This window comes from Myotis yumanensis, unplaced genomic scaffold, assembly GCF_028538775.1.
Source record: "Myotis yumanensis isolate MYYU_CA2020_CCGP unplaced genomic scaffold, mMyoYum1.0.hap1 SCAF_16, whole genome shotgun sequence".
NCBI lineage: Eukaryota > Metazoa > Chordata > Mammalia > Chiroptera > Vespertilionidae > Myotis > Myotis yumanensis.
Genome location: NW_027223767.1, coordinates 38,455,602 through 38,472,842, shown reverse-complemented (window position 1 = coordinate 38,472,842; position 17,241 = coordinate 38,455,602). Strand labels below are relative to the sequence as shown.

Below are 17,241 nucleotides of genomic sequence, written 5' to 3'. Positions count from 1 at the left end.
ACCATGGGAAAAGGACCCGGGATTTAAAAGAGCTTGACCTTGGGGCAGATGACCAGTTTGGGGTGTTTCCCTGACACAAGTTACCAAATGCGTTCTTGGGAAAGGACAGTTCACCTTTTTCCTCTGGAAAATGGGTTCATGGGCGCAGTGATACTTGCTCTTTTCCCCTCCCAGGATTATTGTGGGAACACTCTGAAATCATGTGCATAGGGTACTCTGTAATCTAGACCAGTGCTTCTTGCCATCTCCCCGTGGGGGTAGGGCTACTGAGCTCTGAGGCCTCCTGGAGCGTGTTCAGGCAGGATTTGGCCTGTGGTTTGTGATCACAGTTGCTCCCATGAGCCCCGAACAGCGTGTTCCCACTCCTGCCATGGCTCCAGGTTGCTGTTTCTGCTGAAGTTGGGGACAAGAGTTTGGAGAGGATCTGGAAAACAAAAAAAGGCACCCAGACACAAGGGTGAAGGGAGGCTGGAACAAGCCCTGGGTTCTGGCCAGTGTAGGAGAAGGACACTAGATCTTTGGGGGAAAGGTAAATGGGGATCAGCAGATTCTCCTTGCCCAAATCTGGGGGAGAGCAGAACCCTGGAGCCGAGTGTTCGTGGGGGGGGGGGGGGGGGGGGCAAGGCTGAAAGACCAGTGACACCTAGAGAAAGGAGTGTATGACAAAGGGGTTCTGTGGAGGTAAGAGGCCGTTGAGGCCCAGGCCCTGTGCAAACAGCTTCCCGGGAGCCAGGCACTCGCCAATTAAATCCGAACCACAGCCATGCTGAGGCTGGACTGCCCTACCCTCCAAGCCTGCCACACCTCCACCCTAAGTTCCTGCTCAGCACTAATGCTAAGACCCAACAGTCCTCACCGGAAGGGATGTCCCTCGACCACTACCTACAAATAAAAAGCAACATTTTACTCCCCTAGAAACAAAATAACAATGTACTGATGTTTTCAAAATTTAGAGCAAGGAAAATAAAAATTTTAAATACAAGTGTAAAATATATAATTATATATAATTTAATTCCACGTTAAAGCCAGGATATCACAGCGAGAAGGTGTAAAATTTGAATGGAAATAGGTCCTGAGCACTACACATGACACAGGGATTTAGATGAGAATCAGCATCATGGAAAAATGTCTCGCAGGCTGAGACCTGTGACCTCTGACCTCTAAAATGTTCACGAACAAGCCACTCCTCACAACTCTGTTCAAAGCTTTAAACTTGGAGGGGCGCTGCTCCGAGGAGACAGCTACACCAGCCCCCCGAGGAAACTCCTCGGGCCAAAGGAAAGAGCCCAAACCAAACGTGCTCCAGACTGGATGAAGGTGAAGCCAGGGCCGAGAAGCCTGACCCAGCAGTAGAGCTCACACATGCCCCCTGGGGACGGTCCCCCCACATCCACAAACAAGCACGGACTCAGCACATGTGCAGGGGCAGGAAACTCCTGAGCTGGGCTCCCGCAGGGGTGCAGTGAACAGTAGACTTTAATGGCCAAGAAGATTCCAGCTCCCTGCATGAGACCCACATCCTCTCCTGGGTTGTCACTCAACCTCGGGTAATATTGGCTCAAGGAAAAGAAACAAGGGCCCCGTTGTGTGGAAGCAGCAGGCCAGAGTCCTGAATTGCTGCAAGCCCCCTTCTGAGCAGACTGGGCAATGCGTTTCCTGATGGACAGTCAGGTCAGACCCCACCATGAGATAGCAGAGAAGTTACCCCAGCACCTAGGGGGGATGTTCAAGAACACCCACAGAGCTAGGGTCCTTCATTTTTCATACCAAAAACCCAGAAAGATGACCAGCCCTGCCTCTCACCTTGGCCTGTTAAACATCCCCTTCTCAACCTGAGCTTATCCACAAAGTCCATCTTCAGGGATTATGATCTCAGAGGTGCCAATGCCATCAGTGCTGGTCACTCATCTGGGACAGGTGGGCTATGAAGCCCAGAGTTGGTTCTTGAACTGGAGACCTGGGCTGGAATTAAGACTGGGGAGCTCGGTGCCCGGCCAATACGGCCTTTTCCGTTTCCTCCGTCAGCCCCTGCACTCTTCTCCCTTTAAGGCCTTAAGTGTTCGCACACAAACATCCCCCTGCCCTTAATTACAGGCCTGGGCTTCCTGAGGAGCGCACTCAAACAGAATCCGAGGCTCAAGAGGGGCAGGGACCTCAGTCGGCAGACTCCCTGGCCTGTATTCCTCTCACTGGGTTCTCTGAATTGTCTTTAGAGCGATTTGTCTTCGGCCCAATGACAGCCTACATTCCTTCGTTTCCTGCAATGCTGCATAGTCTTTCAATGTCTGGCTACACTTCCATGGCAGTTCTAGGATTTACATAATTCCAGAACTTACTAGAACGGGGGAGGTAGTGCAGGCAACATACAAGGTGCCTGACTGCCCAGGGGCTTCTAAACAAGCTCCACATCCAGAGCAGCTTTCCAGTCGTCCCACAGCCCGGCCTGGCAGCATCTGCCTGATGTTCTTCCGAGTCAAGAGCCTCCTCAAAAACGGGGAGAAGCCCTGGCCGGGTAGCTCAGTTGGGCAGAGTGTTGCTCTGATCTGCCAAGGTTGTGGATTCAGTCTCCGGTCAGGGCACATCCAAGCAACCAACAAATGCATAAATAAGTGCAACAACAAATCAATGTTTCTGTCTCTCTCTCTAAAAAAAAATAATACTAAAAATTTAAAAATAACTGGGCACTGGGAAGTGGTTATTCCACAACAGAACGCTAAGAGCACACCACTCAGTGAGAGACCCAGAGCACAGATGCTGGTCAGCACAAGCCGGCTCTGAGAGGTGTCCTGTTGGTTTTCTGTTTGGGACAAGGGAGGGGAAGCTTTGACCATAAAAACCCTTTGTTAAAGCCCATCAAGGACCTCAGGGAAAACAAAATAAAAGCTTTGTGATTACTCGCACGTTTCAAAAGGAAATAGGATATGCTGCACATGGTGAGTGTGGTAGGTGGGAGAGCCAGGGACAGCCTTCTGTATTCAATGTGTGGCATCTGTAACCACTCAGGCGCCAGACCTGAGAGCCTGTGCAATGGAAGAGGTTAATCATGGGGCGACCCGCGGCAGGGCTGGGACAGCGTAGGTGCTAAGACTGGAGATCTGCGCTGTGCATCACCTCTCAGCCTAAAGAGGCCCTGGGCTCTGGTTTCAGGGGACTCTCCACCATGTACACCAAAGCCCCAGATACTAAGTCCCCCCGCCACCCTGAGTCCAGGCCAATATCCTAACCTTTCAGCTCAAAGAAATCTTCACAGAAAACCATTTTTGTTTCCTTAAGAAAATAAATATTATCAGGTCAAGGAAAAGTACAAGGGCTGGACAGGAGCAGGAAGTGGGGCCAACACTTTCAATGAGCTTCATGGCTCCCTCCTCCACGCAGTGCCAGCTAGGACATCAGGGTCCCCATCGTGTCCATCTGTCTGCATGTCCAGGTGTCCGATGCTCACAACCCATTTCCCATCCCAGGGCTGCACGAGTTACCCCTTTCTTGGAAATGATACAGTGTACCCCGTGTTGGCTGTGAGCCCCAGGTGGCCCCAGTGACTTGGAGTAGTGCGGGCTGGACGTTCTGGTCAAACCAGGTGTAAATCCCTGTTTCTATTTTACCACAAGGGAAGAAATGCAAATCAAGTTTGGAAGATGTCCAGTTAAGATCGTATCCTCATGGTCAGATTTTCAACAAAACGAGTGAGTCCAAGCCCCGGGCCACTGCCGCAGGAGAGACAAACAAGTCTTGCCTGTCAGCGCCGCCGGAAAGCCCGGGATATTCTCCAGGCGTTGGGCTCCTCATAGCGGTTGTACAAGGGTTCCAGGCGCTGCTGCTTCTTCTGCTTGCTTAACTTCGTCGGGTCGGAGACCTTGAAGAAGGCAGGAGCGAACTCCACCAGCCACCGGGGGTCGATGGTGGTGACCTCACGCATGTACTCCTTTGTGGTCAGCACCAGCTCATGGTACACCACCCTGAGAGGGGATAAAGACAGGATCGAGTCTCCAGTCACCCTGCTCCCCGATGGGCCGCAGCTGAGCTTGCATTTTAGCCTCTCACCTCTCCTGCCTGACCCCTCAGGAGACTGTAGTCTCTCTTTATTACAACCACACTCCAATACCGAGGAGGCTGCACACCTCTAAGCACAAGAAAGCTGTCAGAATCATGTGTTCTAGACCTGGCTCTGGCTCCATCTATTCATTGACAGAGTCAATCACACCATTTCTCTGGACCTGTTTCCAGCTCTGTGAAATGGGATGGTGGTTTTCAGGCTGTCTCCACAGAACTCTAGGCCCTGGAGAGGAGCCTCAGGAGCTGCCACAAAGAGATGGGGGAAACCCAAGCAGGCAAGGCTCCATATCTCCAACCCTCCTATCACGGCGGCACAATGGTCTTAAATCTGTTTTATATTAGGATAGGTAAGATTACAATTTTTTTTAAATGCTACTTGAAAAATTTTTTTTAAAACACCTCACTAAATGATCTCAAAGATCCTTCCTACCTCTCACTCCCATTATTTTATTTCTCTCAAAAGAGTCTGACTGTGCCTAATTCACACTTCTGCTGCCCTAGAAATATAAGCAGTGTTAGAATAGGAAGTGCTGGGGCAGGGGGCAAAGGCACAAACACAAAGTGCCAATAGATTTGCAGGTTCTCTCTGCCCAGAACAGCTCCCAGACCCGGGCCTGCCCACCTACCATTCCGGCTGTCTGTTGAAGAGAGCACTGGAAGGGTGGATGTAGACCACTTGCTGGTCGATCAGTGTCCGGTAACCCTCCTGTGGGTCTTTCTTGGCAGCATTTCGGAAGAATCCACTGCAGATGGCCTTCTGCACTCGGACTGTGGACTTACCGCAGGAAACCACATCCAGCTTGTGTCTATCAGGAAGATAAATCAAGAGAGGACAAAGATGAAGACAACTCTGTTTTCAGAGATTCTACCTTCCAAGATGACGGTGCCCAACACCCCCATCTAGGGTCTCCAGAGTAGGCACCAGGACCCTTCTTCTAGCCCTAAGAGTACTAAAGGGGCAGCTCTGCCAAGTGGGCGAGATGGACACAGTAAGAGCCAGAGACTTAATTTAACTTGACTAATAAAGTTTCAGATGCTTGTAAATAAAGATATTTTTTTCAACAATAAATTATCTTCCTCTCAGAAACTTTTTTTAAAATTTTTTATTGCTTAAAATATTACAAAGGGTATTACATATGTGTCCTTTTTTTCTCAGAAACTTTTTATTGATGAGAGAGAGAGAGAGAGAGAGAGAGAGAGAGAAAGAAAGAGAAAAAGAAAGAGAGACATCAATGTGAAAGAGAAACATGGATCGGCTGCCTCCTACACATGCCCCAAGTGGAGATCAAGCCCACACCTGGGTATGCGCCTTTATTGAAAATCAAACCCGCAACCCTTCGGTGCACGGGATGACGCTCCAACCAATCGAGCCACACTGGCCAGGGCTCTCAGGAACATTCTGAAGTGATTCTCAGCTGCCCCTTTCCGTGCAGCGGAGTATAACAAAAATGGAAAAGCTGGAGAAAGAGTTATGCGAAGAATCTATAGCTCCACAGTACATACAGAGATGAACAGACACGACATTCAAGGAAGTTCAACTCAAACATGGGGAAAGGACACCAGATGTTACCTGTCCATTATGCCTAACATCTGCTTGCGAATGTCCTGGGCCCGGCGCAGAGAACGAGCTTGGATAAAGTTCTCGTAGCACCATGGGTTGGAAAACTTGTTGTTCTTCCAAGAATTGTACACGGCCAACAGGGTGAGGTGGTCTCCTTCGGTTTGGTGGAATTTGGCCTTCTTCTGATCAGCGAGGGCTTGTTTATCCTGCCAAACAGTGGGAAAGAAGATTACTTTCCGCCCAGCAGCTACTAAATGAACACAACGCAGTCCCAAGAAGCCCTCCATGGCCCTGTTAAGCGTCCACATTAAGCACTGGAGTGGCAATGGCTGATTTCACTCATATGAACGTGGGTCCGAACTCCCTACCTTGGGCCTGTAAAAAACGTTCTGCACAGACAGCATGGACACAATGGTCAGCATTTCCTCACTGCAGCCCAGATGCACAGACATGATCAGCATTTTGCACAGCATTGGTTCCAGTGGGAATTCTGCCATCTAGAGGGAGAAGAAGAAACTACAATTGCTTCCCTGTGGAAGCTCCATCTGGACTTGCCAATGTGAGACACTGGTGAACAGACCATAGGAGTTTACCCAAGCATGATGATGTGGGTGGGATGCCTGTCTCTATCAGAAGACATTGCTGTTTTTATTTCCCAAAGAAATTCCAATGAAATACATGTGATCAAGAACATAACTACTGTTATGGTAGGTGGAAATTTTGTAGACATCTGTTAAAATTAAGGCTAGACTCAATAATATATCCCAAGGTAAAATTGACTATGGATAAAACTTATTTTTCTGTAAAGAAACAATTTTAAGCCCTGGCTAGTGTGGCTCAGTTAGCTGGAGCATTGTCCCATGCACCAAAGGGTGGCAGGCTCGTTTCCCGGTGAGGGCACTTAACCAGGTTGCGGTTTCAATCCCGGTCGGGGCATGTGCAGGGAGTGGGGTGGGGGGGTGGGGAGGGCAGCCGATCGATTTTTCTCTCTCGCATCAATGACTCCCTCTTTCGCCCCCTTCCTCCCTCTAAAAATCAATAAAACATAAAATAGTGGGAAATGCAGTTAAAAAACAGGCATCTAGAATTGTGCTCAAAACTTATCCAGAGCCTCAGAGCTTGATTTTGCACAAAACAAAGAGTAAAGACTGGCCAGGGGATCTTTCCAAAAGCACCAGAAATTAGGTGTGTCCCCTACCCTGCGGCCCAGGCGAGTAAGCAGGCCCTCATCATCCAGGGCCCCCAGTGTGTACAGTTGCTCCATGGCTGTGATCAAGGTTTCCATTGGTGGAGCATCCATGAAGTCAAAGGACAGAAGGTCATTGATGCCCATGGCCTAGAAGAGAAGGGAAGAAAGTGTGTGATGGGAGGGTCAGCCTCTCCAGTGAAAAAAGACTACTTATTGGCTTTCTTTCCTGTTTCTTCAACAGCAATTAGGAAGCCATCAGCAAGATTAGCAGCATTCTCCAGGGCTGGGCCACACAAAACTCAAGACTAGTAGAAAGCATATACTTTCTCAGAAACTTTAAAAACACTCCTCAAAATGACAATACATACAACTCAACAACAAAAGACAACAATTAAAAAACGGGCAAAGGACCTGAATAGACATTTCTTCAAAGAAGATATATAAAATGGCCAAGAAGCACATGAAAAGATATTCAACCACCCAGCCAGCATGGCTCAGTGGTTGAGCATCGACCTATGAACCAGATCACGGTTTGATTCCTAGTTGGGCACATGCCTAAGTTGTGGACTGGATACCCAGTGTGGGGCATGCAGAAGGCAGCCGACCAATGATTCTCTCTCATCATTGATGTTTTTATCTCTCTCTCCCTCTCCCCTCCTCTCTGAAATCAATAAAAATATGTTTAAAAAAGAAAAGATACTCAACATAACTAGTGATTAGGGAAATGCAAATGAAAACCAAAATGAAATACCACTTCATACCACTAGGAGGATGGCTATTAAAAACACACACACACACACACACACACACACACAAACAGAAAGTAAGTATTGGCAAGGATATGGAGAAATCGGAATCCCCATACATTGCTAGTGGGAATGGAAAACAATTTGGTGATTCCTCCATAAGTAAAACATAGAATCTCCATATCATCCAGTACTTCCACTTCCAGATATATACCTAAAAGAATTGCAAGCAGGGTCTCAAACAGATACTTGTACACTAATGTTCAGTGGCATTATTCACAATAGCCAAAAGGTAAAACCCCCCAAATATCCATCAATAGATGAATGGATCAACAAAACATGATATATACACACAATGGAATATTATTCACCCTTAAAAAGGAATGAAATTTTAAAACATGCTACAACATGATGAATTCTGAAAACATTATGCTAATAAAATAAGCCAAATACAAAAGGACAAACATTGTTTGATTCCACTTACATGAGATAAATTCATAAAGAATAGAAAGTAGAATAATGATTACCAGGAGCTGGGGGGGGGGGGGGGGGGGATAGTTGTTTAATAGGTACAGAGTTTCTGTTTGGGATAAAAAAGTTCTGGAAATGGACAGTGGTGATAGCTGCACAACACTGTCCATGTAATTAATGCCACCGAACTGTACATTTTTAAAAGGTACCAATGGTAATGTGTTGTGTATTTCACCATAATTAAAAAAAAAAAATAAGACAATATGCCAGATTGTCCTGTCTCTTGCATACATAATTTCCACTGTGCATCCAGGAAGTGTCATGTATCAGATTCAGTGGCAGAGATATGAAATGACTAAGATACTACCCCTACTCTCAAAGAGTTCATAATGGTGAGTTACATTGACACAACAAGGCTCCATGCCTGGCACAGAGCAGGCCATCAATACATTTGTTATCCTAATTTGATGATAAAAGAAACAAACGAATGACGCATTAACCAAATGTGTACATAGGGTGATGTGGTAAGACCTAAGCTTTCTGTGTCTTTCCTATAAACTGATTGTGACCATAAACACAGCAGGTGTTCAATAAATGTTGATTGTATGAACAATGACTATAAGAAATTATGTTAGCAATCAGTAAGCAATGTGCCAACTGCCTTGACCTGGCATTATCTCATTTATCTCCACAACAGATACTATTAATAGCACTCCCTTTCAAGAGGAGAATACAGACTAGAGGGCCTCGCAGGTAAATTCGTTAAGGACACACAGCCTGGAGCAGAAGTTTGCGCCACACATGCCTCTCTGTTCTCACTCCAGAGACTGGAGCAAGTTTTTCTCTGAAGCTCTGTTTTAGCCTCTCTCACAGGGAATGAATAATAAATTACAACAGAGCAGTCTGCACCAGCAAAGTGCCAGGCCTCCAGGGTAGCATCTGTGTTGGGGGTTGGGGGTGTGCCATCATCTGGAAAATTACTCTTGTGGCTCCCCCTGCCAAAGGAGAATGAAGGTCCTCACTGGGGCCTGAGGGAGGAAGAGCAATGATGCAGAATGAAAACCAAGCCCCCAGAGAGCCAGTCTGAAACCTCCACTGATAGCTTCCTCTGCAAAGTTTTTGGACTGGGAGTTTTGCTTCCGTTCTAAAAGAACAGAATTGAATCGGAAAGCTAAAGGGATGAAGGAAGTATGTTTGTCCATAGTTTGGCACTGATTAGATTTTTCTAATATCCTTTTAGAAAATGCTCCTAACTAAAATCTTTTCCAAGCAAACATTCTGCTGGCTAGCATGGTAAGGAAAAAAAAAATATGTGTTCACCGCAATTGTGCCAACTTAGCCCTAGACCCACAGTGGAAAGGCTGCTATCACAGCCATTCGCACTTCACTCCAAGGGAATGGTTCTATGAGGGCACTAAAGTATTTAACAAGGTTCATAAGACTGAGATTAATTTACTAAGGCCACAGCATTGGACTGTTCCACCAAGCCATTCTAGCAAGACAGTGGTTTCTACCTTGAGCGAGAGCACTGTGCTTGCTAAGTTGGTTCTCTGGATTTCCGGCACATTGGTGGTCAGCATTTCATCTCGGTAGGCTCTTTCTGTGTACAGCCTGTAACACTTCCCTGGGCCTGTTCTTCCAGCTCTGCCAGCTCGTTGCTTTGCCTGGGCCTGGAGGAGTGAGCATATAAAAGTAACATATCTGTTAAACATCATCTAACAGCCTTACCCAGGAAATCTGTTAAAAGAGGGGTACTTAACTACTGGCAAAAATCCGAAATGGGGTTTATTTCACTTCCTTTAGGACCATTTCCAAGACTACCAATGTTATTATCATCCCCTCTCCGACACTCAATATTTCAGGAAAGTTTGTTCAAGTGAGGCAAACATAGACAAAGTGAATGGAAGAAATATTATAAAATCACAGAAATATACCTTCAAAATAGTGTGGCACAACATAAAAGACAAAGCATAAAACAAGATGACAGTTAATGCCAAAAATGTAAGTGAACTAAAACAGTTAATATACCAACGATGACTACAGCCATTTTAAAAATCCTCAATGCCAGAAGTAAATGTTCACGCACATAGGTGAAAGAGCAAGTTACAAAACAATGTAATACTGATTTTGTAAAAAAAATCTTTATGATCTAGTATAAACTACCAGAAGGAAAAAGCTGGGGAGAAATACCCTGAAGTGTTAACTGTGGCTAACTGACAGTAGGCTTGCAGATGGGTCCTATTTTCTTTACTTTATTAATATCCAATATTGAACACATATTACATTAATAACCAGAATTAAATACTTAAAAATATACAAAACATACTTACTAGACTATTAGAATTATAATCATGAAAGAAACAAAAATGAAAAAAGGTGTGTACAAGGAAAACATCAAAATTATGACAGTAGTGATAGAATTATGGGTAAAATTTAAAATTTTTTATATTTCTCAGAAATAATGTAATATTACTTCTGTACTTAGGGGAGAGGAGTGCTAATTTTTGAATTTAAAAAATATAGATATGGCCTGGCCAGTGTGGCTCAATTGATTGAGCATCAACCCATGAACCAAGAGGTCTCTGGTTTAATTATCGGTCAGGGCACATGCCCAGGTTGTGGGCTTGGTCCCTGATGGGGGGCATGCAGAAGGTAGATGATCGATTTTTCTCTCTCATCAATGTTTCTATCCCTCTATCCATCTCCCTTCCTTGCTCTCTAAAGTCAATAAAAACATATTAAAAAATATGTGTATATATAAATATGTAGTTTAGCCACAGGTTGCTAGGAAACATTGAATAGCAATCTGAAGGGGCCCATTTTTTGACAAAACAACCTGCCTTACAAATGGTAACAGGATTTACAAATCCCTGTGCCAGCTCCAAACAAAGGGTGTAGTATGAAAGGTCACTAACCACACAAAGGCAGTCAAGCAACCACACAAGGTAGCAGACTTCACAGCATTCTAAGATGTCTCTCCAAATCAGAGAGGGCAAGTGTAACTAATTTCTCCATCTCTGTGAGTTGCCTGCACTACCCTGAGAAGTGGTACAGAGCACATGCACAGACTGCCCAGGCTCAAATCCTGGCTCCACCAGCAATGTGACCTTAACCCAGAGGTTCTCAACCTGTGGGTCGCGACCCCTTTGGCGGTCGAACGACCCTTTCACAGGGGTCGCTTAAGACCATCCTGCATATCAGATATTTACATTATAATTCATAACAGTAGCAAAATTACAGTTATGAAGTAGCAACGAAAATAATTTTAGGGTTGGGGGTCACAATATGAGGAACTGTTTTAAAGGGCCAGAAGGTTGAGAACCACTGCCTTAACCCCTCTGTGTCTCAGTCTCATCTGAGAAATGAGGATAATAGAGCTATAGGGGGGAAAAAGAGGAACAACTGTAATAATCTGAACAGTAAAGATTTAATAAATTAAAAAATAAATAAATGACATTTTCAAGAATATTTTTTTAAAAAAAGAAAGAAATGAGGATAATAATATCTACCTCAAAGTACGGACACAAGAATGTAATCAGTTTATGTAAGTGTAAGTACCTATGACAGTGCCTGGTAAGGCACTTAGTAAGTACCCTGCAAGGGTACTATTACTTGCATTAGCTACTATTACTTGAGTTTCAAAATGAGAATAACCTGATGGCCCTAGCTGGTTTGGCTCAGTAGATAGAGCGTCGGCCTGCAGACAGAAGGGTCCTGGTTTTGATTCCAGTCAAGGGTACATGCCTAGGTTGCGGGCTCGATCCCCAATAGGGGGTGTGCAAGAGGCAGCCAATCAATGATTCTCCCTCATCACTGATGTTTCTATCTCTCTCTACCTCTCCTTTCCTCTCTGAAATCAATAAAAATATATATATATATTTTTAAAGTGTAAAGAAAAAAAATGTACTTCACCCATTAGCACAGTGACCAGCAGCACCACTGAAAAATAACCTCAACTAACATTTCAACTACATACTTTCAAGTCTCAGGCAGGTTCACATACACTGTGCACAAGTGCACACCATCTATTTTTAAACAAAAATTGGATTATACTATTCCTGCTATTTTATAGCTCACTTCTTTCAAGTAATACATCAGAGTTATATGTTTATGTCATTAAATATAGATACCATCACCATGTTAATGCCAGATAACATTCTATGGCATGGATATAACATCTTTTATTAAACTACTTCCCTTTGGAGGGAATATTTCCAGTTTCTTTTAATATAAACAGCCATTCAGTGAAAATCCTTTTGCATTACCTTCAGATATGTATTCAACCATTCCTAACTTTCAGATATTTTGGAACTGTTAGGTTAAAGAAATGGTTTTTTAAAAATTTTGGCTACATTGTGGTCAAACTGCCCTCTAAAAGGATAATCAGGTTATTCATTTTAAATATAATTTAGGCAGGAAATTATTCCATAATTACCAAAAAACACATGATCATCTTATGAATTGTTACTATCTCAGATATCGCTGGCTAAGCACAGTACTTTAAAAATAGGCTCTGCCATGGCTGGTTTGGATCAGTGGATAGAGCATTGGCCTTCGGACTGAAGGATCCCAGGTTCGATTCCGGTCAAGGGCATATGCCAGGGTTGCGGGCTCAATCCCCAGTAGGGGTCATGCAGGAGGCAGGCAATCAATGGTTTTCTCTCATCATTGATGTTTCTATCTCTCTCTCCCTCTCCCTTCCTCTCTGAAATCAATAACAAAATATTAAAAAAATAAAATAAAAATAGGCTCTTACTACTCATATTAGGTAATCTATGGTGCTAGGATTCAAACTTATTTTAAGTTCAAATTTTATGGGGCTTTTTAATGTTGAAACACTATCTAAAGATTAAAAACAAACAACACAAAATCTTTCTTATCTCACGAAAGCACCCAGAACCTTAAAAGTTCATCTTTGAAAACAATAAAGTTCAAAATACAAAACCATAAAAAATGTCAGAAATGGATTGACCAGGATTTTCAGGAAAGCTGTTGGTAGAAGCTGCCATACCTGAGAAATAGGAGTCACCACAAGCTGGTCGATCCCTGTCTTGGAATTGTAAACTTTCTGCTTCACAAATCCAGGGTCCACCACATAGTAGATGCCGTCAATAGTCAGCGATGTCTCTGCAATGTTGGTGGCAATCACAACCTGCAGATGAAGGGGACACAACTGGACTGAGCTAAGCAGGTTCACCCTGAGCTGTACACTTTAAAGAGGTAGGAAACAGGACTTCTGAGCTCCAACATCTTCCCACAGGAGGGTGGATAATCTCCCTCCCTACAGGATTAGGGAGCACAATCTCAGTTTGGCTTCAAAAGGGGAGGTGCCTTCTTTTTAAGGGTTAGCTTGGGATTGGAAGGGGGGTGGGTACCTGAGAGGAAAAGTGGAATAGGAAAAAGCAAAGGCCACTCAAAGCCAATTTCATTTGATGCAAATGGCTACATATCTCATTTTCTAGATCCAATGTTGATTACTACAATTTTAATTTTCTAGCACCCTGGGAAAGCACAGACTTCCTGGCATCACATGTGCCAGGGCAAAATGAGATTTTTCTTCCCCCACGGGGACATCTGGACTACAAAATGGGCTGTTTGTGTATGTGGAACAAGAGGGAGTTTTTTTCTTCCTAATCATAAAATGAACCATGAGGCAGCAGAGGAATTTCACAGTTTGCGTGTATGCAGCAGTATATGTGATCTAGAAGATTATTGGTCTCAGCTTGGCACTGCCACTGCTCTTCCACCCAGAGGTTCAGCTAATAAAACACAATTGCTTGGAAAAATCATTGCTAGGAGACACCAGAACATCTCAGATCATGCCAGCACCTTACCGGCCCTGAGAGGCTTCTACCTGCCACAGAGCTGCAGAAGCCCTCTCAAAAAAAAAGTCTAATCATCAGAAACAGAACAGAGAAGAAATCACAGTCTTTCCCTCCAAACCTGCTCCTCTTCCATGTCTCCCTCCTCAGCACCATCTTCCATCCAGCTGCCCAAGCCAGAAACCTGGGAGTCATTCCTGACTTCTCCCCTGCCCTTCTCCCCTACACTTCAGGCACCCACTATGTCTTGTCCAGTCTAACTCCTTAATGTTTTTCAAATCCATCTGTTTTCCATTCCTAAGGAAATGAAACATATGTCCATACAAAAACTTGTAAACAAATGTTCATAGCAGCATTACTCATAATAGCTAAGATGTGCCCACAACCCAAATCCATCAACTGATGATTGGATAAACAAAATGTGGTACATTCATATTTTGGATATAGAATAATATTCTACAACTAGAGGCCCAATGCACGAATTCGTGCACCAGCGGGGTCCCTTGGCCTAGCCAGCAGGATCAAACCAAAACCGGCTCTCCAACATCCCCTGAGGGATCCCGGATTGCGAGAGGTCGCAGGCCAGCCCGAGGGACCCCACTGTTGCACAATTGGGGCCAGGGAGGGACGCGGGAGGTTGGCCAGCTGGGGAGGGACCGCAGGAGGGCTCCAAGGTGTGTCCATCTCGCTCAGCGCTCAGTTCCAATTGGCCGGACCCCAGCAACAAGCTAACCTACCAGTTGGAGCATCTGCCCCCTGGTGGTCAGTGCACGTCATAGCGACTGGTCGACCGGTCGACTGTCTGCCCCCTGGTGGTCAGTGCACATCATGCAAGTGGTTGAGCAGCCTTAGCATATTATTAGCATATTACACTTTGATTGTGTGAATGGATGACTGGATGACCGGACACTTAGCATATTAGGCTTTTATTATATAGGATATTTGGCAATAAAAAGAAATGAAGTACTTACACATACTAGAACATGGATGAACTTTGAAAACATGCTACATCAAAGAAGCTAGTTACCAAAGACCACATATTATATGATCCCACTTATATGAAACATTCAGAATAAATTCATAGAGACAAAAAATTGATTAGTGGTTTCCAGAGGCTGAGTAGAGGGATGAATAGAGGGTGATTGCTAAAGGATATAAGTGTGTTTTGGAGGGGGTGGGGGGGGTTTGGAGGTGATAAAATTGTTCTAAAATTGTAGTGATTAATGGTTAATGACTAATTGCCATCAATAATGGTAATTAATGATTGCACAATTCTGTGAATATACTAAAAACCACTGAATTGTATACTTTAAAGAAGTAATTTATATGGTATGAAAATTATATCTCAATAAAGCTGTTATTTTTAAAAATCCATCTCTCTCCTTTTCCATCGCCTCATGCACATGTGCACATGCACCGTCAGTTCCAACTACTGGAACTACTCAGCTCCCTGAAATGGCCACACTCTCTCGCCTCTAGGCTGTCACAGGCTATGCTGTCTACTCAGAACACCTGTCCTCCTGCTCTTCTTGCTTAGATGAACAACCACGTGTTCCTCAAGACTAGCTTGGATCCTTACTTCCTGTAAGAATACATAGTTGGGTGCTCCCCTTCTGGGTATCCAGAGCACCAATAGCACTTTCACACTACATGTTAAAGGTATGTCTGCAGGTGGATGTAGAAAAAGGCCAGTCTTCAAACTGCCACCCTGGTTCTACCCCAAAGCCTGAAAGATGCTCAAAAAATATTTGTCCAATGAAAAAAAGAAGAGAAGCAGGGATCACATACAAAACCCACATTCCTTAGCAAACTGACTGGACCAGTCTCTAAAACATAATAAACAAGACTTACATATACCTAAGCAATCCCCATTAGGGCAAGCACAAGGGAGCCTCATTTCTGCCCAGGGTTACCTTTCTGCTGCCGGGTGGAGCTGGGTCAAAGATTCGGGTCTGCATCTCACTGGGAAGAGCAGAGTACACTGGGAGGATAATCAGCTCTGGAACATCAGGTCCCAGGGATTTCATTCTTTCATACAGGATCTCACAGGCAGTGTCAATCTCCTCCTGACCAGTCAGAAAGACCAGGATGTCACCTAAGAGAACAGGGCATTAATTTATTTTGTGTGTGTGTCTTCTATCCAAAGCCCATAGTGACATTAACAGAGCTCCAAATGACAGAAAACACACTCAAATTCCAACCTCTAATAAAGAGGTTTTTATCCATTTGTTTACTCTGCTTACTTATTTATAATTCGTGTCTATGTTTAAATAGTTGCATTTAAACCCTGCACACCAATCTTATTTCTATTTTTACCACCGCCATTTCAAACATGTAAGCCTAACACAATATTTAAAAGGCATTTTTAGAAAGCTGAATGGAAAAGATAACCACACTGACTTTTGGCCTAAGAGGAAAAAATCCTCCTTCCCCCTACCTGGTGGTTCTGTTAAATGGATCTGCATGACGGTGATCAAGCTGGCATCCAGATAATCTGTCTCAGGTTCCTTTGTGTACAATATTTCCACTGGATATGTTCGACCAGGGATGGTGAAGATGGGAGCTTCATAGAAGTACTGAGAAAACTTCACTGCATCCAAGGTAGCTGAGGTGACAATCAGCTTCATGTCCTGCCGTTTCTGAACCGTCTAAAGGGAAATGTGACGTGGCTTACTAAAAAGGACTACCCTGCCCGGCCGGTGTGATCAGAGGTTGAGTATCAATCTATGAACCAGGAGGTCATGGTTCAATTCCCAGTCAGGGCACATGCCCGGGTTATGAGCTCAATCCCCAGTAGGAGGCAGCTGATCAATGATTCTTTCATCATTTAAGTTTGTATCTCTCTCTCCCTCTCCCTTACTCTCTCTGAAATCAATTTTAAAAAATTCCTTTTTAATTTAAAAAAGGACTACCCAAAAAGGCACAGGTACTCAAATCCAATTCCCAGAATTCAGTTCTCAACAGCGAGGAGGGTCACCCAGTTACCTTCTTCAACAATCCAAAGAGCACATCAGTGTGAATTGTTCTCTCATGCGCCTCATCCAACATGATGATCGCATACTGCGTGAGGTCGGGGTCAATCAGGCACTCTCGGAGCAACATCCCGTCTGTCATGTACTTGATGACTGTTTCAGGGCTGGTACAGTCCTCAAATCGAATGGTATAGCCCACCTAAAGCAGAAGTTCAAAATCTTAGACACAAATCTCTCCTTTGTGTAATCAACAGGCAAGATTTCAGCCCAGTCAAACCTTTACCGTTATCTTGATAGACAAGAATTTAACCAAGATGTACGGTGATTTCCTCACAGTAAAATCAACCTTGGACTTGATCCTAAACATATCAATGATGAGAACCTCTCTCCCTCAGGAGAAACCTGAAAAAAGGTTGCATTTATTCCC

General features: G+C 44.3%; 1 protein-coding gene across 1 annotated transcript in view; it reads right to left on the bottom strand.

The window, feature by feature from the left end:
- Positions 1 to 985: 985 nt before the first annotated feature.
- DHX8 (DEAH-box helicase 8) overlaps positions 986 to 17,241 on the bottom strand; it is a 29,005-nt gene continuing 12,749 nt past the window's right edge. Inside the window, exons 14-23 of the mRNA XM_070394506.1 lie at positions 16,828 to 17,013; positions 16,280 to 16,490; positions 15,756 to 15,937; positions 13,032 to 13,172; positions 9,535 to 9,690; positions 6,813 to 6,950; positions 5,983 to 6,111; positions 5,624 to 5,820; positions 4,680 to 4,859; positions 986 to 3,956 (exon numbers count right to left, since the gene is read on the bottom strand). Coding sequence (XP_070250607.1) covers positions 3,737 to 3,956; positions 4,680 to 4,859; positions 5,624 to 5,820; positions 5,983 to 6,111; positions 6,813 to 6,950; positions 9,535 to 9,690; positions 13,032 to 13,172; positions 15,756 to 15,937; positions 16,280 to 16,490; positions 16,828 to 17,013 — 1,740 coding nt within the window. The 3' untranslated portion in view covers positions 986 to 3,736. The remainder of the gene's footprint in view (positions 3,957 to 4,679; positions 4,860 to 5,623; positions 5,821 to 5,982; positions 6,112 to 6,812; positions 6,951 to 9,534; positions 9,691 to 13,031; positions 13,173 to 15,755; positions 15,938 to 16,279; positions 16,491 to 16,827; positions 17,014 to 17,241) is intronic.